We start from the raw sequence: 22,695 nt of genomic DNA, 5'->3' as shown, positions 1-22,695 counted from the left end.
CATACACTGACTGCGGTGCGAGCACGAAGCCGGGGTGTTGTACCTCTTTAATCTACAGGTACAGGAGGTTTGGAATACTCTGATTCTGGAAAAGACACTTCACCAGTTCCCAAAAGGCCTGTGAAGCATGTGAACCTGAACAGACCATTCATTGTACAACACATCAGAACAAAACAATAATGATCAAGAAAGGCAAGTGATCCAAAGTACCAGGACTGTCCTGTTGGAGCAGAACTTGAGGAATTCATCGGTGCATGCGTTTGGGAACAGCTGAACTGACCACAGGGACTCCACTGCTCTGGGAAGGGCTGGGGGACAGGGGCACAATGCAGGCTGCCCATGGACAGCAGGAGAGGAGGGCAGGAGTGCTGGGCCAGCTTGGCTCAAGGTAGACTTTCACACTGGTAATTCTCCCCCCGGGACAAGGAAGCTTTGCTTCCATGAATGGAACAGCACTGCCAAAAGCACAGGGGTGGGAGGTGAAAACTCCACAGCATCCTCAGAGTAGCCCATGGACTCAGGGGCTTATCCTTGTGTCCACAGGGCAGCTGGTCATGGGCAGGCTGGGATCTGAAGTTACAGGTCTGGCCACTGACTGAGGGCTCCTCAGGATGGTGAATTAGGACCCCCATGGTCACAGCACGACACACAAACCACTCCAGCACACAGTGCTGGCCAGCTCAGGGCATGGAAATCCTCATCCCAGCTTACCCTGCATTGAGCTCCCCTGACAGAAAAGCTTTACATCCTCAGCTAGATGAGGTATAAAAGGATTTCACTGCAAGGTAAGGACAAAAAAAGAAATCCCAGTTTAGAAAGGGAGCTTGAACCAGGACTGTGTGCTCATGAAGAAGCTCTGTAGTATCTGGGGTTGGGCACTGAATTTGGGTCACTCACTCGTGGCAGAGCAGCATTCATCCTTCACCTGGAAATCTGGGCTTGCACCAATCAGAGGAGCTCTAATGGCCAAAAAGGTGAAGACATAATAAACCTCAGTGGAATCTAGAACGGGAAAATTGCAAAATTAATACAGTACTTCATTATTTCTTTACTTTCGGTGTCATCACCAAGTTTCTGTAGGAGTTGTGCACGTTTCAACACCATCTAAGCAGCATTTGGAAGAAAAAGCAGCAAGTTCCTCAGGGTTTCCATAGCTCTGAACTACACAAAAATAGGTGCTATGGGGCTTCTTTCCAAATTCTAATTAAAACAATTTCATCTACTGCAAAATTGCTTATTCAACCACCACACCACCAAAAGTGCTTTTCAAGCCAACCTGAATTGCACTGTATATGTAAAAACTGGCATTAACCTTTAGTGTTTCAGTGAGATTTTTAGATAAACTTTATCCATTACAGGTTACATGGCTAAAGTTATCAAATATAATAAAATTTCTACTGGAGAATATACTCTGAACTTACACTCTTAGGAACTTACATAAGTTTAAGTATGGCCACATCAATCAACATGCAAGAAATTCCCAGGTTTACATACTGAGAAATATATAACAGTGCTTTTAAACAACTTGAGCATAAATTCTTCTTTTTAATTAGAACTGCCAAGTGGATTCTCACTAGATTTAGTGACCAAGGAGTAACCCTTCAAAAAGGTATTTTTTCATTTGCAGCAAAGTTTGAGTGATCAAAGAATAAATGATAAAATGATATAATTTGTAACACAGCAAGGCGGAGTTTTGACAAGATTAAATTCTCAATTGTGTTCAAGTTCTCAGATTTCACACAATTTTGCTTAGTGTATACTCACAGGAATAAAATCCCTATCTTTTAGGTCACTTCTCTGAATAAATATCCTTATGTATACTGAAAGGAATCCATTAACTATTAGAAGAAAAAAAAAGGAAAAAAAACCAAAACACCAAAAAGCTTTTTCAGGAAACAAATAATTTCACTCAATGGAAAATTTAGCTTCTTTTCCAGTTTGTTCTGTAGAGTTTAGGCTTTATTATGTGGGCACAGCAATAACTAAAATATTAGTAAAATAATGAATGTATTTTTGCTTATAACTTGCTGTGGATATCTTGTGCAAACAAAAAAAACCTCTCACAATCTGACCTGGGCACTGGTGAGATTTCACAGGAAAGGGCCTTTCAGGGAAATGTGTCAGAGTATCTAAAAGGTGATGGAGAAGACCAGGTTCTACTGTAAAAGAATCTCAGAGGGAGGAGCTATCCATCCAGCTCACATGTGCTTTCAGAAGTGCCCTTAGTTGAAAAATTTCTCTGCAATAATTAAGATGCTGGTATACGTTTCCTATTACACAACCTCTTACACAACCACATGCGGTACATTTATAGACAGATTTACAGTCAGAAAGAAAAATGGGGTTGGTTTTTGTTTTGTTTTTTTTTTCTTCCATCTTGATAATAAAATTAGCTGTTTTTTGTTTCTTTTTCGTGTTTTTATACAAACTGTAGTCCAGCCCGCTTGGCTCTCTCCAGGCAGCAGGATGAGCATCCATTCTCTCCCCGTGCTGTCGGAGAATCCTTCCCAGCATGTATCCCCTAGACCTGGGTCGTTCCACACCCAACTGCTACAGCACAACGCTCACTCAGGGTCACACACTCTGCGCTGCTCATTTGCACTTTATTCCCCCTCACTCATCGTCGTCATCCTCGTCCTCCTCGCCGTCGGACAGGGACGTGCAGGGCCGGATCTGGCGGTAGCGGTCGAGCCACTTCTCCACCATCTGGGTGACCAGCGGGTGGTTGCGCCGGCGGGAGCTCTTCTGCATGGCCACGAGAACCCCTCCCTCTGTCACGCAGCAGTCCAGCCACTCCCGCAGCAGCTTCTCCTGCTGCTCCTCGTTGCCTATCTTTGGGGGACAGAAAACACGGGCAATGAGGCTTCCCCAACGCCCAGCGCGATTCCTGCTCCGAGCGCATCGCCGCACCCAGAGACTCTGAAAGCCAAACTCAACCGAAGTTTGAAGGCTCTGGAAATACGCTCCAGCTCTTCTTCCCAATTTTTCACATGTGTATTTCCAATGCAGCCTTTCTGTATTTCAGTTATTTTAAAGCAACTATTTATTTGTGGTAGGCACCATATATAAAGGGCAGGCCCTAAAAGATTCTTCTGGCTTTACAAAGACATTTTCAGGAGTCTTAAGAGTTCCTTAGATGAAGTATTTTCTCTTGTAACACATAACAAATATCGTGGCTTGCTGAAGAAACACCCCTCTCTAGACCTGAAGCCCATATTTTTCTCCTTTTATTTATAGAATACCCACTTTCTGCAATTACTTCCGTCTTCCAGCCCTCCCTTCATCCATGCACACCCTTTACTGAAATAGTTCCATGTCTTTATCGTAGTTATTAAAAAATGAGTTGAGTTTCATTAGAATAGAAGGTGGAACATGCTGCAACTATGGGCCAATATTTGTACTGCATCTTTTAGGAAAAAAGAAACCAAACCAAAAGGCAGATTTCAGTCTTGCCTTAGTGACAGAACCCTTATTTTTATGTCCTTTTCTAGGTATGCTGATATTCAATGTTCTCAGGCACAGGATGGGATTGTTGGGGTGTCCTGTGCAGGGCCAGGAGTTGGACTGTATGATCCCTGTGGCTCACTTCCAGCTCAGGATATTCTGTGATTCTATTCTGTGATTCTGTTTCTGTGATTTACATGGACAATGAAGTTACATTCCATTTACAGAGCTGTAAATAAGCATCATATTTATGGGAAAACACCTTTCAGAATCACCTGGAATGATGGGGAAGGGAGCAGTATTAATTAACCAGAACAGCACACTCCCTGTAATTCTGTGGACACCAAAAACCCACGGGGCTACAGAGATTGCTGAGCTTCAGCAAGCAGCTGTGACAAAGCCACCACCACAAACCAGGTGTTTCTTTCTTACCTCTTGAGCAGAAAGGAAGTGAATGTGCAATAATTTCCTCTCGCTGTCCACCAAGGGTAGAAAAGTAACAGTAACATCATCGTCAGTGTTCAAATTAGCACCAGCGCCTCGATTGCCATAGCCATCATTCTCCATGGCAACCAGGGCGGAGAAATGGCCCCTCGTGTAGCCCAGAGCTATGGGACTTTTCCAACAGAAACTCTGTTCCCATAACAAAGGCAAATACACACCTGTGGGGAATTAAGCACAGGGTAAGGCTCAGAACTGGTGTTCAACAAGGAAGGATTTTGATACAAACCTTGTGGTTTTGGCTGAACTGTAACAGAAGCACATCACTTTTAAAACATATTTGGTTTGGCCTGACACTGACACACTTTTCAGTAGAGCTAATTGTTATTAATTAACACAAGTCAAGCATCTTTGCAACTGTACAAGTTTAGACACAAAAGATTAAAATCACAACCAACACATTACTACAGCCCTAAAATTTATGGTCTACAGTGCAGTGATGAACGAAAAACAAGGTTAGAAAAGCAGCCTTTTATGTTTGGTAACTCTTAAAAAAAAAAAAAGGAAAAAAGAAAAAAATCAGATTCTGCATCACAGAAATAAAGGCTACAGTCAGATGTCTATTTTTACCAGAGCAAAAATTCCACCATCTGCTCACAAAACCTATTATTAAAAGAACTCACTGCACAAAATGTTACTCAGCACTGATGTAACCCATCCCAGAGAATGGGACTGCTCATATACAGTACTCACAGATTAAATTAACACACATCAATTATTCATATCAATTAAAAAAAAAAAAAATAAAGGAAAAAAGCACCAAAAAGCTTTTTTACATTTTACTACTTTGCTCAGCTACAACCAACACCTGATGCCACAGATTCTGAGAGGAACTGCACTTTTTCTCCCCACCACTTTTAGCAATAAAGACAGCAATTTGCTTGAGGTCTCAAAATAAAACTGGAACTCCTTTCTTCCAGAAACATAAATAATTCTTGGTGTGTACTGCAAGACAACTTAAGCAAAGGCACAGCTCACCTTGTGACAGGTTAAAAATAGCCCCACATAAACTCAAGTGCACATGTAGCATAGCAACCCCTCTAGTACAGCTGCTGCTGCAAACACGGCGCTCCTCCAACAGCCACGGAGAGGGAAGGGCAACGCTAAAATGGGAATCGGAGGCAGGGGGTGGCTTTGGAGGTTCTACTAAAGTTTTGAGCTCATCTTTTTGTGCTGCAGTAAAAATTAGTGGGGGGCTGCCAGTAAATAATTGTCCCTTTTTTCCCCCCTTGTTTTTGAATTAGCAATCAAGAGCTACCTAAAAGTCTTGCCATTTATTTAAAATGAAGATTCACGCAAGTTTTTACAACACCACGATTTAAGGACAGATCCTTCTAATACCTTCTCAGCCCTCCCTTCCTCCTGTCCCCATCATTAAGTCTCACTCTAATGCAACATTAAACACAAAAGGTGAAGAACACGGGATAAGCCTTCACCAGAAAGTTTCAGATCTTTGCATTAAGGGAAAGAACCAAACATCCAGTCAAAATTCCAATTTACACTGAAGATAACACCCAGTCAAATGTAAGGAAGACAGTCCCCCAATTCCTGGGAATCAGTTCTTCATGCACACAGAGCACAGCTATGTGCCCTTTCAGGACTGAAACTCATCTGGTTGCCTCCATGCCTACACTGAAATTCGGCAAGTTTTGGAAATCTTTTTTCACCATTGTTTTATCTTGTTGAAAATTCCACATTAATCATTTCCCCAAGACAGAAGGCTGTGCTACACTTTCCATTCCTCCTCAACACTGTGATGAGCTCCACAAGAAAAGAATTTCAAGCATTGCCAGGGAGAATATCTAGTGCTCTTAGGAGTTATAAAAGTCACTCTGATATAAAGTGAGAAGGTTGTGTAACAGTTGACATGAGCACAAGCCACAGAAAATAAAGAGTATGGGCTAACACCTATCCTGAAGCCACCCACACAGGATTTAGTGTCTCCAGCCTGACCTGATGATCACTTCCTTCAGTTATCTTTTTTTCTGTTCAATTTTAAAAGCTGCATATTTGTGCCACTAAATACATGTGGCCAGACCAGGAGGGTCTGACCAGGGTCATAGTTAGGGCCTGAGCAAACAGGTCTTCCACCACTGAAGCTTTAGTATTTAAAGAAGCATTAACAGTCAGCTGGAATCTGGGAAACAAGGAGGCTGGCAATTATGGGACTCACAGCAGCTACAGCAAGGATGCCAAGCTGGAACAAGGAATCCCTGGAGAAAAAATTCTTGTCAGGGAGAGTATTTTAGGGGTGGATAAGAGGGTGCTACAAACTGAACCGTGATGTTGAACAAGCATTAAAAAAATTCAATTCCCCATTTCTATTATAACCCACAATTAGAGAGTGGTTTGGGTTGCAAGGGACCTTAAAGCCCAACCAGTTCCACCTCCTGTCATGGGCAGGGACACCTTCCACAGGACCAGGTTGTTCCAAGCCCTGGCCAACCTAGCCTTGAACACTTCCAGGGACTTTTCTGGTGGATGTGATGTTAAACAGAGGCAGGGTGCTACCCAGATACTGAGGGACACCCCAGCACTCCCCAAAGCTCCACGTGCTGAGCACAGCCCACACACAGGCCCAGAGCAGGAGCCTCCTCCTGGCAGCCCACCCCACTTGGAGCTCACGGCTGTTGGGTTTCAGCTGTGCCAATGGCATTTGATTAGCACACAGTAACCACAAAAATGTGGCTGGGCAGGGAGAGGAGCAATTCCAGGTACTGTGACACAGGACTCCAAGTTCACCTGTTCCCCGTGCTGTGTGTTTCCATGTATGGCTGGATGTGGCTTGTGGCAAGCAAATCTCAAGTCGTAACTATTTGGCTGCCTAAATTCCTGGAAACCCATGTGCTGTAAAAGGGTGTTCCAGGCACCCTGTTTCCCTCTGGTTCACAGAGCAAGAAACCATTTCAGCACATTTAGGCTGTGTAATACTTGTCTGCCTCGATGCCCAATCTAGGAAATAAAACCATTTGCAAACCACCAAGCCTTAGAATTAAAAGCAACACAAACCTGGCAAGTCAGATTTAAGTGAAACGAGTAACTGTTCCCCAGCCTTTCATCCTCAAAAAAAAAGTTAACATGTAACTAAAAAGACTAGCAAACTTTTAGACTCCACAAAAAAGTAATTAATTTCCCTAGATAAAGTTTTGTTACTGCCCCAAACTTAGAAGCCAAGACTCTAAATAGTTATAAATTAACATTAACTCCACAGTTTGGGGTTTCCTATACATCATGGGTTTGCCTCCTTCCAAAGTCACCATACTTCTTTTCTTTCAAATCACAAAGATGTTTTGGGAAGCCCTCTGCTAAGCTATAAATAAAGAGTGGGTCATCATCAAGCAGGTGTACTTGAGGCCAGGAATATGAACTGTGGGCAAAACAAATGTCCCAACCCCCTGGAACACACACAGAGCCTTCCCCACGGGTTTTATTTACAGCTCAGGATGTGAAGATGCTCCCAATCCCCTCTCATATTTTATTATCTGAATAGTAAAATATTAGCATGTAATAGAGGGGAAAGTTGCCCACAGATTTGGTTTGCAAAGCAGAAAATGCATCTTTAGAAATCTACAGATGTTAAGTCTAAGCAAAACTGGACTGAGTCATTTTCGTATTTATGTTAAGGACAGTCAGGCTGTCTTGGAGACAAGGAGGAGAAAAAGTCAGAAAGAACCTGATCAAACTATGCAAAATTGTAATACTAATGAGAAATAAGTCAGTATTCACACCACACTTGCTGGAAAGTGTAAATTACTGAAACACAGATAAATTTTAAGAACTTCCTTTAAAGTACATCATGGAATTCACTTTTACAGGCACCATGCCTACTATAAAATGAAAAACTGCAAGTTTGGGGAGATTGTTTTGTTCTTTTTAATAGCAAAGGAAAATTTACCTAAAACAGAATTCCATCCTTTTCCAGACAGTCCCTTCATGTCACTATTGATTTACAGCCCAACCTTGTTTAAAACTGAATTTAAAAAACAAAATGCGTACCTTGGAAGCGGGTATATCCTAATGTTTCTCCCCGAAAACTCTTGTAATATTTTACTCCATAAACTATAATTGGTCTTCTAAGAATATGTGCAAGTACAAAAATGTGTGTCTGCTCCAAACTTGCTCCAGGCTGAACCAAACACAAAGAAAGACATCAATTGAAACACAACTTACCATCCTGTGTGTTGAAATTTAAAAAACAGTCTTCAAGTTAAGAGAGAAAATGCTTTTAAGAGTGATAAAGCTTTAACAGGAAAAACAAAAGACTGGAAAATTATTGGAAATAAGGAAAAACATTTCAGCTTGTCAGCTGTCAGCAATAATTCTCTGTCCTATTGCCCAGATTCAATGTAATGGATTTCATTCCCCACTTAGAAGTGAAACTCTACATAATGTTAGGTCTAAAAATAATGCACTCATCTGAGGGCACTTTAAGGCAAATACCTTTTGATGATAGGAAAAGGGCACATCCAAAACAAACCTCAAAGAAATAGCACCAAAATCATGTTTATACTTTAAAAGAGGAGCTAAAAATATTCCTATAGCTGGAAGCTTATAGGAACGTAAATCTCATTTTGGAGGGGAGTTATAAAACCTCAGCTTGCTGGAGTTTGAGCAGTGTAAGCCGACAGGTTTGGAGGTGTGTTTTGGGAGGTAAAAGTGCTGCAGGAGCTGGAGGCAGGATATTAAACACATGATTATCTAGTAGTTTGTTCTACAGACTTCACTTTAATACCATCATTCGTTTTTTGTGTTGCACTGCTTAATAGCAAGCTCAAAAATTTTAATTTCAAATGAACCTTTCCATACTTGCAGAAGAGTTTACTCAGTAATATTTTAAGATCATTGGCTTAAGAAGGATGTTTTTCCTTCATACAGGATATTCTTATTCCCCAAAACCATTTCTAGTTCTGAAATTTCTTTCAGAAATTAAAATATCTTTTCCAAAAGCCCTCTGACAAAGGAGTTTTCTTACCTGGCTTGCAAGAGAGAGAATGAATGCCCAATCTTCCTGCCACTGTTCCTCTCGCAAGGAGAAATGTAAACCGAAGCTTTGGGAATACCATGATTCCCACTCTTTCCAGCGTGTGTAGAACCTAAGATGTTAAGGGAGAGAGAGAGAGTGGCAAAGGCAAAAACATTTACTCAACCACCATAATCCTGACAGCAATATTTAACCCTTGCAATCCTTTATCCCAAGAAGGGGGAAGAAAGAGAGCAAGTATCAGGAAAACTGATTTTGTTTTGGTTTTTTTTTATCTTCAGGAGACTCCATTTATTAATCCTCATTTAAGAACCATTTAAAAAAGAAATGCAATTTTGACAGTAAACATGATCCAAGTTCCTACCAGGCTCCTGCCCAGTTTGATACTTCTTGCAATAGGGGTTTTTTTAAGTCTTATTTAGGCTTATTTAAGTGTTGATATACAGGGAACATAAGTAAGACATTCCATTTCATACAAGAGGAGTTGCTCATTCTTCTCACACAAAAAATACAGGTATTTTCTATTTTTAACAACATCCTGAATTAATTAACTTCAAAGTACTTGCACATCAATTTCCAACAGCCCATGGTTAAGAGGCAGAATCTGTTTTCTACCAGATTTTGGAGCAAAGGGGTGGTAATTCCATATTATATGGAGTTGTAAAGCAGTGTGGATAAGAATCAAATATGCAATGTGGGATTTAGTTTAGTCATGATATTTTATTTAACCATTTACCAAGAGAAATGACACATTAAGAAGATGATGTTTACTTTTTAAAATTTTAAACTCTATATAATCACCACACTATGAAAAAGCCACAACTTCATATTAGGAATCAGGATTTAGGAAACAGTGCTAAGCCAACTTTTAACAATGCTCTTTCCTGTGAAGACAAAGAAACCATTCTGAAGTTTCAGCTTATTAAAAAAGTCACTGAAATGAACTCATTTAATTAAAACTTGAGAGTATTAGCAGACAGTGAGTGTGTGTGGATAAGATCTTTCCTATGCTTTCAGTGAAGCTGGAATCACCCTAAAGTCTTGGTGTGTAGGACAGCAGCCACCAGCCAGGCTGGCTTTCCTGAGTCCACCTAAAGCCCTTGCATGGCTTAAAATTCCTATTACTAAGATGTTTAGACAGGTCTGTGCTAATTCACAGTAATATATCCACAGGGAATCTCCTGGATCTGCATTCCAGCTTTTATCCAAACACACCAATATTTCCACCTTTGCAGCTGATAAATATTTTGCCTGTTCTCTCCCATAAATCTCTAACTGAGCACTTTGTGCTAAATGAATTCATTCCCAGGTCTCCTGAAAGACATTTAATCAGATTCTGGGTGAAAGAAAAAAAAAAACAAAGCAAAACAACAACAACAAAAACTCCCACATCACCAGAGTGAGAGAGAAAGCCCAGAAAATTCAAGGGGAAAAAAAGAAAAAAAGGAAAAACACCGAAGTACTCCCCAAAAGCTTGACTGATTATGAAAGTGTTCTCCTAAAGAAATTTCTTCCCTGAGTTAGTCAGCCATACACAAGATTTTGATCTTATTTAAAGCAAACTTTTCAGGTTAACACAAGAGAACTGAATGCATCCATTAAAGAATAAAATTCTGAAAGTCAACTTAGGGCATGTGCCCATTCTCCAGCAAAAGCTAATGGTGGCATACAAAAAGGGACACATCAGAACACACTTCTGTGTAAACTAAAAAAGTGTAGCTACTGAAAGGTGAGTGGAAAAGCCTCTGGGAACTTCACTATGGAGCTTTTTCCAAGTACCACATACAAGACTGTCTCTGGTAAATAGATTTCTCTTTGTTTAGCGTCTAAACAAATAGAACAAAACAAGGTCAAGTGAGTTACATGAGTGTTTTCTGTCTGACTATAAAAATACCCATTTTTAAGTGTCTTTGTGGAGGCTTTGAAGAATAATTCCACTAGATAAAAGTTTAAGCAGGGATTGTATTTAAGAGCCTGTTCCAGTGACGACATCGCTTCCAATCAGCCACATGTCCTAGCCCGCAAAATTAAATGTATCTTCTCAAATGGAATCTATACAGCAAGTATAGAATGTACAGGATGATCAATTTACAACAAAACCTGGCTAAAAGACTTATTCTAAAGACTTGTTCCTAATAAGGAACATGACTTGTTCCTTACAGACTTGATCTTTAAAGTCTGAAGACTTGTTCCTATAAAGGAACACACCAATCAGTTAAAAATTATGCTTCTAATAAGGATAAAGATTAAGCAAATTCAGAGTAAAATGAAAATTCTGTCTAGACATAAACTAAAAAGCTTAACAAGATTTAGTAGCCTCTAAATGAGTGTTACATTTATATACACCAATAAGTCAACCACAGTTAACACCAACATTTTGAGAGATTTGATCCAAAGCTCAGTAGTTTGCAGCATGTTTTTGGATACCATGCTTGGTTTTGTTACCATAAAGAGCAAAACCTGTTGTTTTGGCCTGATGGGAGCTGCCAGTGATGCCAAGGAAATTCCTGCATGGACAAGATGCACACTCCATGCTGAACAACACCAAAGCAGTGACAGATCCTTTCAGACACTGGTTCCTGGAAGAATTGCTACTGAAACATCACTTTCTGGAATCCAGCTCCGGAGGCTAATTTGGGCAGTTCTCTCCCAATAGCATGAAATTTACTTAGAGGTACTCCTAAATTAACCTTTGTTGTTGACCTCCTGCACAGCACTGAGGATGGGGACAGGCTCTTTCTGCAGTATGTGCTGACAGTGTTTCTCCTGTCCTTGACTACAAGAACACCAAATAAATGATCACCTGTGTCTTGGATTATCAGTCTTTATCAGCTCATCCCTTAGTCCAGGACACCCTGGAGAGCTACTGGACAACCACTGGGGGTCCAACTAAGATCTTCCCTCTAGCAGAAGCAAACCACACTATCCAACTAAAGAAGGTTGTCAGTGTAAAGCAACCGAAGTTGTTTTACAGAATGATAAATCAATTTTATGGCCAAATGACAGAATAAGTTAAATGCCAACACTCTGTGCTTTACTGCCATTATTTTAGCAGGCAGAACAGCGATAAAAAGAGCAGTCCTGAGTAAAGCCATAACTATGGAATAGATGGAATGAAAATACTGAAAAGTTTATAAGGAATAAAAGGCTGTCTTCTACTAACAATCTTCTGCACAGCTCCCACCAAGCAGCAAGGCATGGCATGTGCATGATTTACATTGCAAGGACACAAATTCCAGCTTCAGTAACTGTGGTTAGTGCATGCTTGACAAGTATAAAGCATTTTAGTGTTTGAAATGCCATTTGCTGAGCATCACACGCCATCCCTGCGTTCACAGTGTCCAAGTTTCCAGTGCTCGTATTTAAAACATAAGATTAAGATCACAGCCGGGACCACGGTGACTCGACAGCTTCGAGGAGCACAATCCCAGGGAACTGGGGAGGGGTGGCTGTGGGGTTTTGCCACTACAGCACATGGAAAAAGCTGCCCTAACTCACCAGTGGGAGCAGTCGTGTAAACTGTCATGCAGAGCCTTGCGCAGCACGGAGTCCTTGTCGTAGATGCCCCAGGTGGCCTGGAGCACGGAGTCGAGCAGGCAGTCGCCAGCAGTGCGGTTCCAAAGTGCGTACAGCCTGCTGTCCAGGCGTGTCCCCAGCTCCAGGGACCAGTTAATGATGGGAGACTCCTCTTCCAGCTCTGCAACAGGACAGCCAGCTCTTAAACACTCCGCTTACTTATCTCAGAGAATTCAGACAGAAGAATAATGGCACAGTCTCAATAATCTGCCCCTCTGCATGAATAAAACTCTGCTTTCCTTCATACTACAATGAACAGGTGAACTACACCGGCAGAAGAAATTTCTTCTACTGTCAATAAAATAAACCAAAAGCAAACCAAACCATAGCATGACATCATTTGTTTGAGGATTGTTACTGAAATGAAGAGATTTTTTTCAGTTTTCCTTAAAAAGCTTGTGACTCAAAACTGACTTCTAAAGATTTTTAAAGCTCTACAGAGATACACTACAAACATGATTTCTACACACTCTATTCTCCCTCTGCTGCATAAATAGACTGGAAACGTTAAAATTAAAATAGTTTTACATGGGCATGCAGTGACAGGTTAAGGGGGGATGGCATCCTACTGCCAAAGGGCAGGGTTAGATGGGATATTGGGAAGGAATTATTCCTTGTGAGAGTGGTGAGCCCTGGCATAGGCTGCCCAGACAAGCTGTGGTTGCCTCATCTGTGAAAGTTGCTGGTTTGGAGCAACCTGGTTGAGGGGAAGGTCTTTAAGGTCCCTTCCAGCTCAAACCATTCTGTGACTTTATGAATTCCAGGGTGAAGATTAACATGAAAGCATCCAATCTCTGTTTAAAACATGCTCATGGACAAAGCCACATATATAAAGACACATGCAGTTTATTTTTAGTAAGAGAAACATTCTCTGATGAAAAGCCAGGATGATCCCAGCTGTTCTCGGTGCATTTACCTTTCTGAACATCTCTGTCAAGTACTTCATCAAATAATTTTTCCTGGACTGTGGGTGGTAAATCTTCAATATCTGGAAAAACAGACAGCAAATACAAGAGTCACTTAATGCTACTGTAAAAGAGACATCACCAGCTGCTGCTCAGGAGAACTCACAGAACAGCTTTTGCCCTATCAGGTCTAACACTTCCTCTGGAAAGCTGCTGTCACACGTGACCCGAGGCTTTGCAGAGCTGCTGAGGAAACCTCCCTCAGCCTCACTGTCACACCTTTGATGCAGAAAGGATCATCACAGCATGCATAGGGTTAAGACTGGATTTCTCTGAAGGAGAAAGCGGAGAACCACTTTGAGGTGAGAAATTTAAAGGAGTAATTTTACTTTCAACCCTATTGTATTTATCACAGCTGCAATCCTAAGCAATGGTTTTCCACCTATCTGAATGGCTTCTTCTCTGCAGTCTATCCCAATGGACAGATACAGTCTGTCAAGGAATGTGCTCTTCTCCAGAATATCCACTTCCTTAATCATCTCATTCAGACCTCAATAAAATAGTTTTGAGAACCCCAAAGGTTTGCAGATAAGTTAGAAAACAAGAAATGGGAAAACTATTGAGCCATGGAAAATGCCCCCTACTGACAACTGCTCCAAGAACTTTAGAGACAGAATTTGCAACTACTTTATAAAAAAGAAGGAAAAAAACCAACACTCTCACACATTCTAAAACTCAGCATGTGCCACACAGTAAATATTTGCTCCTGGCCTGCATTCCAAAAGGATAAGCAGTAAAGGGTTGCCAGGCAGAGCAGCAACCAGAGAAACTTTGCTGGTTTCAGCACAATCACAAAACTTAAACATGTGAAAGTTAAGGCAATAAATAAAATAGGAACAGGAATATCCAGGATCCCTTCAGGCACTCTAGGGGATAAGGACTGGGGCCTAAGTGGTATTTCAAGGACACAAAGATCTCTCTTAATTGCAGTGTGGTAGCTGCCAGTCCTGCTCAGATGTCCAATACCCCAGGGCTTTTAAGTCCACATTTAGGCACATGAGTTGCAACTGAAGCACATTAATGCTTGGTGCAGGCAGGGTGATGTGGGGTGGTCCTTTTTTTGTGTGATTGATTGGAGCTTTTAAAGCTAAAACTGCTTTTAGTGGCCAGCAATCAATTTAAAAGCTTTGCACTCTAACATCCATGCATTGGCTTTTCAAGAGGATCCAATCTGTTAATTTGAAAGGTTGAGTGGAAACTGGTTCCTAAACTACATTGTTTAGGTAATATCTGAATAGAACTGTGTGATTTATACTTCTATCCTTGGAAATGCTCTCTGGAGCCGAACTGCAAAAGATGTGCAATTGGCAAAGTGTGAGGAAAGTGGAAAGCCTTGATGCTTTTGAACAGTCTTATTTTCTAATTACTTAATGGCTTAATGTGTTAAAAAGCTGCACAGTGCTTTAAGATGTGTCTCTTGAGAACACTGAACAAATCCTTCAGCTCTGGAGAGAACAACATTTCTCACGTGTGTTAGGAAATCCTTCTGTTGCCCGTTTCCCTTCTCTCCCCCAAAAAGAAATGAAGTTTTAGTCTCCTACAGACACCCTGTACACTCACCCTACCTGCCTCTCATACACAGCCCACAGAGTACAACTGAATACAGCACCTCAATCAGGTACCCAAGTGGTAAATATTATCCAGACTTTTTGAAGAGGAGGAGATGAAGTAACACTCAACCAAAAGGGTTCCAAATAGAATTCTTAAAATGTTTTATAAAACACACAAAGAGATCTGCTGATTGGCACAGTTTCCAGCTGCATGTTTTCTTACTGCTGGTAGCATTTCTATTAAAGGAAACAGCTACTGAAGATTAAAAGTCTTCTAATAGCTCCTTGTTAATAGATAAACATTCTCTTGATCTCAGAGTACCTCAAAAGTATTCAAAAAGTGCTATTGCTACAAGCAGGTACAAGGAACAGCTCTGGGTCTCAAGAGAAAGGACTGGAAGCTAAAATAGCCATGTGAAAAGTCGTATCATGGACCAGAAATGTCTGGGCTCCAATATTCACTTTAAATACAGCCTTTCCTTAGAACACACCACTTTTCTTCCATTTCTTCATGTCTAAGTAGGACAACAGATGCTCAGCTCACAGGAGCAATGCATGGATGAAAGTGTGCAAATACTGAGCAATTAAATTCAACTATTAAATCTGATCTAATAAAATAGGTCTTAATAAATAAACCTCTTAATAAACAAATTAATAAAGCTCTTAATAAATAAAACCTGCACACACATCACCACCAGAAAGTCAAAATACATTATTTTCAACTAGTGACCAAGCAATAAAATCTTCCAGCAGGAAGAATGGTTTTGTAGCTACCTGCAGGTAACGTAAACGTCACAAGGTCAGTCAGAAAATAGCAAGCAAAGTCTCCCTTTCGCTGATGAAGAGATGCAGCAATTTCACGGCGGATTTGTTCCGTGACCTCTGGACACACCATGGCAGGAATGCACTTGGCTGCATGCTGGGATACCTGTAACACAACACAGTTACTGCACTCAGGATTATCCCATTAAATATGAAGATTTGGGAGGGATGACCACCAGCAGAGAGTACTTGGTTAGCAAGGAATGCAAGAGACCTATAAACACTGGCACTCTGAAAGTTTAGTGACTCTAATGAACTCTCTCATTTGTCATGGAAATGATAACTGGTTAAAAACATCTTTTGATCAAAGCAGTGAATTAACAGGTGATCACTCCCAGCTGAAAAAGAGATAAAAACAGGAAAGAGCTCATAATAACAGCAATCTCAAATTTCATGCATGAGCCCAGTCTAGATTTAACAAAACTTCATTACGGCAGTACTAGACAGTTTCCTACAAACAATCTTCCCAAAAACTATTAAGCTAAGATAGTTAAATTTCTACAGTTCTAGTCATCACTGGCAGCAGAAACTAGTTCAACAAGGAAGGGCAAGTGGCACAGGGATGACACCAGATGCATATTAAAAAAACACCTTTAAGACCCACATTTTCACTCATTCATATCCTAGAAAAGGAAAGTATCACTGGGGCTCAAGCACTACTAAGCATTTTCAGAAATGGCAAGATGAGTCAGTATTCCTAGGCACCGAAATAAACCAACCACAAAAGTCTCTAAGACAGTATTTCAGTAAATTAACTTGTTTTTAAACATGTAACTCCATCCACCCAGAGTTATGCAAGCAGCACAAAGCTACTGCTATTAGTCGTATATAAATATATACTCAAGGCTTTAGCTACATTTGTCTTGCTTCATCTATACTTTTTAATTATTCAACACTGAGCATTCCATCATCTTTATGTGCTTTGCAGGCAAATAGCAGCTTTCAGAATTGCACTAGGCATCAGGGAAGGAGGCAGAATAAAAATCTTGCCCTGATCAGGTGAGGAACCAAAAGTCTGAGTTGAAGAAAACAGACAAAAAAGGATAACAGAATTATTTACAGGGCAAAGATGGAGAACAGCAAGTCACCAGAACTGAGGTGACAGAAGGAAATGGAACATGGAAGAGCAAAACAGAAGAACCAGTCAGTTTATAAAATGGGCAAAAAATAGAAAAAATTCAGCAATTTTGCAAAGCAAGAAAATTACTTCACTCTGGAAGAGAAGCTCCCACAAAAGCCAGGAAGGCCAGACCAGGTAGACTTACTCATTAACAAACTCAGAACAAACTACGCTGGCACTGATGTCAGCGCTTTGCTTTGAGAGCATTTCCTCTCCCCCACCCACAGCACAGGAAGCCTCACAATAGCTCGCTTCCACTGCCAGTAAGGTCACAACGTGTGCCAAGACTGTTCATTAATGAGAAAACTGAACATCCTCAGGACCATCACAACAGAGTCTCTTAAAGCAAACTCACTTCTTGAGGAGAAATCCAAGGCACAAAGCAGCGATTCACGTATATTCTAACAACACCACAGGTCAAAGCTGCGTGCCTCTGGCTGCACACAGTGGTGCAATTACATAAAATGCTGCTCCCTCTCTGCAAGGGCCAGGGGAACTCACCTCAGTGAGGAGGATGGCCAGCATGTCCTGCCTCTGGAAGCGGATGGCCAGGTGCACAAGGGTGTAGCCCACGTCGAAGGCGGACGGGCGGTTCAGCAGCCGTACCTCATCTGCCGTCAGCTGCCGGGCAATGTCCCCTCCGGACGACTTGTAGGCTTCCACAGCAGCTAAATCACCTTCCACAACTCCTGAGGGCAGAGAAACAACATACAGTTCATTTTAGACAGCAAGGGAACAAGCCACCTTATTTAACAGCTCGCCTGTAGCTACCCTGTTACAGGCCGAACAGACGAAGATCAATTGCATAGCAAGAAACTTGACAAGTTTTAATTATTTTAAGCAGAAGATTACAAAATATTTACACTTACCTCATCTCTCAGACCATTTCTATTAACCCACACTAGCTGGAAAACGTAAGAGATCAAAAGCCAGCTCAGAATTGGACCTGTGATGAAACACTGGCAGTAACATACTCACAAGCATTTCATTTGACCAGAGAGAAAGTAATTTCTTCACATGACAGAGATTAGTTTGATTGATTTATCTTCCCTTTTATCTCAGAAACAAACTACTAGATCATAGAAATAGGATCTATTAAAAGGTTTTTGGACTAAAAGTTTTATTTTTTCCAAACAGTACAAATGATACAGAGCACAGATTTTTCTCTTCAGCTCACCATCTCTGCTATTAGTGGAACCTGAGAGTTTCACTCGGGGTACTCTACTAAAACTGAATTAAAGAGGAATTAAATACACTGTGTGTACCTTCTAAAGCAAGATGGGAGGAACAATGAATGATCCTAATGTCTTCTAGAGTCCCTGGCAATCTTTGACTTCTGCACCATGCTTCATATCAAGACCACTCATGTTGAATGTATTCCTTAGCTGCAGTTATCAGAATACACTAAGAGGTGGTGCTGCTAACAGTATCTGTTCCAATATAAGACTTCCTAAATTTACAAATGCCTTCAAATATATTCTATTTAAGGTATGTGGTCCACGAGAGAACAGTGCAGTGCTGAACTGAGGAAACAGAATAGTGTCCCTGAAGCCATCTTGAATGGAGAATAGAATCTCACCACTGAGAAGCAGCCCTTGTTGCAGCAGCTCAAGCAGAGATGAGTAAGAGCACAGATGACAAATGAGAAAACTCTCTCCCTATTTTCTGCAGCTAAACCTCCTTCCCAGCTCCTGAGAGTCAGCAGCTGAGTGGAGGCCACAAGGCTGGCGATTGAGACCCAAGTCCATCTTTTACTTCATTTGCTCACCAGAACTCAAAAAAGTTGATTGAAAAGGAAAGGTCATCAGACCCAATCAGGACAATCACTCCCACTCACAACTTAAAATAAAACAAAAAAAAAAAAAGGAAAAAGCCACAACATTTCCTGCCCCCTCAAACAAACTCCACATCCCAAACGAGCAAAAATCCCCAACCAAAATTAAAAAAAACTCCAACACAACAAATTGAAGTGGCTGCTAGAGAGAAGCACACTAACCACTGGCTTGCTGGTTAATCCACGATTTAGAAAAGCATTCTTAGCTCAGTGAAAAAGTATCATTTTGAATGCTGAGATTATAAAGCTTTCAGAAGAAATGCAGGGGGGAAAAAATGGGATTATCAGTTCAAGACATTTCTCTACAAAGTTATCAGCTGTGCTCTGTAAGCCTCCACTGATAAAAGCTTGATTATTCAACAGTGGTCTAAAGCAGAGAAGTTCCAAAACAACAATTCAACTGCAAATTTTAGTCATACAAGACCTACCCACTCATTCCCAAGTCCTAACAGACCAGGGCAGAAGGAAAATCATACAAGACAGTATTGTTTTAGTTTTCTGCTGCATGTGTCTGTCTCCTGTAAGGAAGACAATTCCTGCTCCTCTCCAGCACTACTGTCTCATTCAGTGCCTGCCCGTGTATTCTCCCAAGATGAGTTTTGTCTGTCCAATTTTAGTTCTTGCTCTGTAGGAGTCAGAAGTGCCAAGTGTACAACTTTATTTCCATGCAAGCACATTTTTGCCACTGATAAGGCAATTCTTCATGGCTGCTGCAATGATCATTCCAACCAAATACTCCAAACCGACTTTTTTTTTTTTGCGTGTGTGTAGATATGTATGTGTACACAGATAACAAATCAGACTAATTTCTCATGACCTGCCCTCTTAAAACAAGTTATACCACAGCTTTGACAAACCCAAGAATCCAGGAAAGAAGAAATTTGATAGAAGAGCAGGTTCTCTGCTATCTTATGATATCCTTAATTTTTTATTATTACATTAATTTAAGAGAAGCATCTTGTTAAAGACTAAAAGCCACTAAGATAAAGACTAGTCACCCCTTTTTGTATTTTAACTACTCCTACTGACACAGGAGAGATTCCGGTTACCACATCTGCACCTTCTACCACATCCCTCAATACAAACACACCCAAGACCGGTAGGTGGCCATTCTGAGAATCCAAATACCCACAATTAATTTCAAAATTCAAACAAATATCCCTAAAATGATCTTTTGGTGACAGATGGTTAGACCCAAATCACATTCCAGCCAGCCAGCCTGTCAAGCAGTACATTTTACTACAGCCTACTACTGGGAAATTCATCATTTTAATTATTCTTCTAGTCCCCCACCCTCAGCTGCTTATTATCATCCCACTCTTCATCAAACCTCAGCAACAACTGAAGTCTAAGCTGATGCTGAGGTGGTCACGTGAGGTTTGGCAATGCCTTTTTCAAGCACTAACTACTACAAGCTGCAATAAGGATCCAAATCAGTGACATGTGCTCTATGCAGCACTGCCAGTTCTGGAAGTTTATTCCCACGTCTTGCAATTCTTGACATTCCTAAAAGCCCCATGTCCTAGAATTACTAAAATTGTTATATAAGCTGTCAGTTAAAAAACCTTGCTGATGAAGTTTAAGCCAAAGATCAATTAATACATCCAAACCAGGCAAACTGCAGATGTTTTCTGGGCCTTATTTTTTAAAAAAAATTATAAATGTATTTTTAGTGGTATTTTAGGTACAGGGTTGGCATGCTACATGACACAAACTAGCACAGCTACAGCTCACTGAGAGATTGCAATGTGACTGTGTGCATGGATTGTATCTGGTCATTCTTTACTCTGTAATCAAAACAGGTAAAAATGACTATAGCAGGGGGAAGCATCAGGAAATTTGTTTGTCTAGTCCAACTCACTACTGCAGCACCAGTATTCTGTGGGCATTACAAACCTCTTTGGCCCCTCTGAGCCACAGCAAGAAAAGTCAATGTTTCTCTTTACCTGTTCTACCAAATACCTACTCCATTGGAGCCACTGCAGAAGAAAAGGGAAAATTCCTGACCATCAGGTGCCCTCCTGCTTACAGCGCCAGTCCATGCAAGCCAAGGCAGCAGTGAACACAAAACACAGTGATAACAGGCAGACTGTCAGAAATATGAACCAGAAAACACAAATCTTGCCCCAGAACTATGAGGTGGACTTGCCTACATGCACTGTGCCTGCAATTCTGAAACTCAGTATCACCATTTCAGAATGAGACCTGCATATGCTTCTATTGACAATAGGAGGCACATTCCTACAAAGGCCTTGATTTCTGTGAGATAAGAGTCTCCAATTCATTAAGTCTATTTAAAAAGAGCTTGAAAACCCCACTGTTTATGAAAACTATTACAGAAATATTTACTGGTGTTATAATTCCCTGCATTTCACAACGCAGAAGTGCCTCATACTTACACAAGCAGACTCCGAATCGTGTCCTGATCCAGCACTGTGCCAGTTGGATTATTCCCCACTGACACCCACTGCATTCCCCAGACTGTTAAAATGTCAAAAGGAAGAGTGGCATTTGCCTTAAGATTGTTCCCAGAACACCCGGGAGCCTCCAGGAGCTCAGCCTCTTGTGAGGGCACAGCCCTGATCAGCTTCAAGAGCAACACAAATGCAAACACATCCCAGTGACTCAGTGCGTGCTCCTGATCCAAACAATCACAGCTTTCCTTTAAAGTGGCCTCCAGAAACGTCCCTTTGCTGTTGCACCTGAATACACCAGTTTTTGCATGCCCCCCAAAAAATTTTGCTTGGCCTAATGTACAAACTCTAACTATAGTCTGACATCTTAAGGGAGAGGACAGAATGCCAAGTGCTTCACTCAAGTCATGAGAAAATACAACTGCAAGTCAGAATTCTGCATTTACAGGTTCAACTGTGCTCCCATTTTGCAATTCAGGCATTTCCTCTTATTGGAAGACTTTCACAGCACCAGGAGCCAAGGCTTTTCTTCTTCTAGTAAAGCCCTGCCTCTTACAGCACAAATCAGGCATTTGCAGTCTCAGGATATATTAGATGATAGAGATTAAGAAAGGTATTTTAAAAGACTAAATTAAAAAAACTATTAATCAATTATATCTCTTTGTACCATCTTGATCCTACTACAACTTTTACAGTTTCCTTCTTTATTAGATGTCAATATTACCCTCATATTAAATAAGCCAGAATTAGCTGATAAAACCAAACTATTTCAGCTTAAGGTGCTATTAAGTTTATTCTTTAGAACATGTAAATATTTATAGGGTTTAGTGCAGTTATATAAACTTGGAAAATATGCGAGATAGGCTTACAAGCATTTCTCGAAAACCAAGTCCTGTTTTCCCTAATTGCACATTTCCAGTGGCTTCAGAACAGCCAGATAGAAAAGTTCCCAAGGAAAATACTACAGCAGCAGCCTTTATTTACTTCAGTATCTTTCTGACAGTTGTGGAGTACAGGCTGGCACAACCTGCTCAAAATGAAGTAGGCAAATTCTTTCAAGCAGACTGATGCAGTTGTGACTATCTGGGGATTAGGGATTTCTGGGATTCAAGGAGGCTGCAATGCCACGCAACCAACGTGTTCTCCCATCCGAGCAGATTGCAAAAGGAAACACTTCATCTTAAGGAGGTACCTTGTGTGGGACAATGCCTTGAACTGCTTGGCAAGAGAAGGCAAATTTCTCCAACAACCAAGTTACACATTTTAGAAGTCAGAAGTCAAGACAGATCCTGCTATAACATAAAACAGATGAGAGACAGAGCTCTGTGCTGCTTCTCTTCTGCTCCAGATACAACTGCAAGTGGTCTGTCATATGTATGTTCTCATTTACTTGTCTAAGGACTAATCCTAAGATTGGTTTAAGTGTCAGCAAGTGAGAGGCTGATCAACTGACCCACTAAAACCTAATTCTGACACCTGTTAACAATC

General features: G+C 40.9%; 1 protein-coding gene across 6 annotated transcripts in view; it reads right to left on the bottom strand.

The window, feature by feature from the left end:
* Positions 1-2,348: 2,348 nt before the first annotated feature.
* ZRANB1 (zinc finger RANBP2-type containing 1) overlaps positions 2,349-22,695 on the bottom strand; it is a 39,772-nt gene continuing 19,425 nt past the window's right edge. For all 6 annotated transcript variants that reach the window (XM_082286282.1, XM_082286285.1, XM_082286284.1 and 3 more), the window contains exons 4-11: positions 17,461-17,648; positions 15,792-15,945; positions 13,419-13,490; positions 12,425-12,623; positions 8,918-9,038; positions 7,942-8,071; positions 3,877-4,106; positions 2,349-2,832 (exon numbers count right to left, since the gene is read on the bottom strand). In XM_082286282.1, the coding sequence (XP_082142408.1) occupies positions 2,614-2,832; positions 3,877-4,106; positions 7,942-8,071; positions 8,918-9,038; positions 12,425-12,623; positions 13,419-13,490; positions 15,792-15,945; positions 17,461-17,648 (1,313 nt within the window). In that variant the 3' untranslated portion in view covers positions 2,349-2,613. The remainder of the gene's footprint in view (positions 2,833-3,876; positions 4,107-7,941; positions 8,072-8,917; positions 9,039-12,424; positions 12,624-13,418; positions 13,491-15,791; positions 15,946-17,460; positions 17,649-22,695) is intronic.

This window comes from Coloeus monedula (genome assembly GCF_965178545.1).
Source record: "Coloeus monedula genome assembly, chromosome: 8".
NCBI lineage: Eukaryota > Metazoa > Chordata > Aves > Passeriformes > Corvidae > Coloeus > Coloeus monedula.
This window is presented reverse-complemented; position numbering and strand designations above follow the sequence as displayed.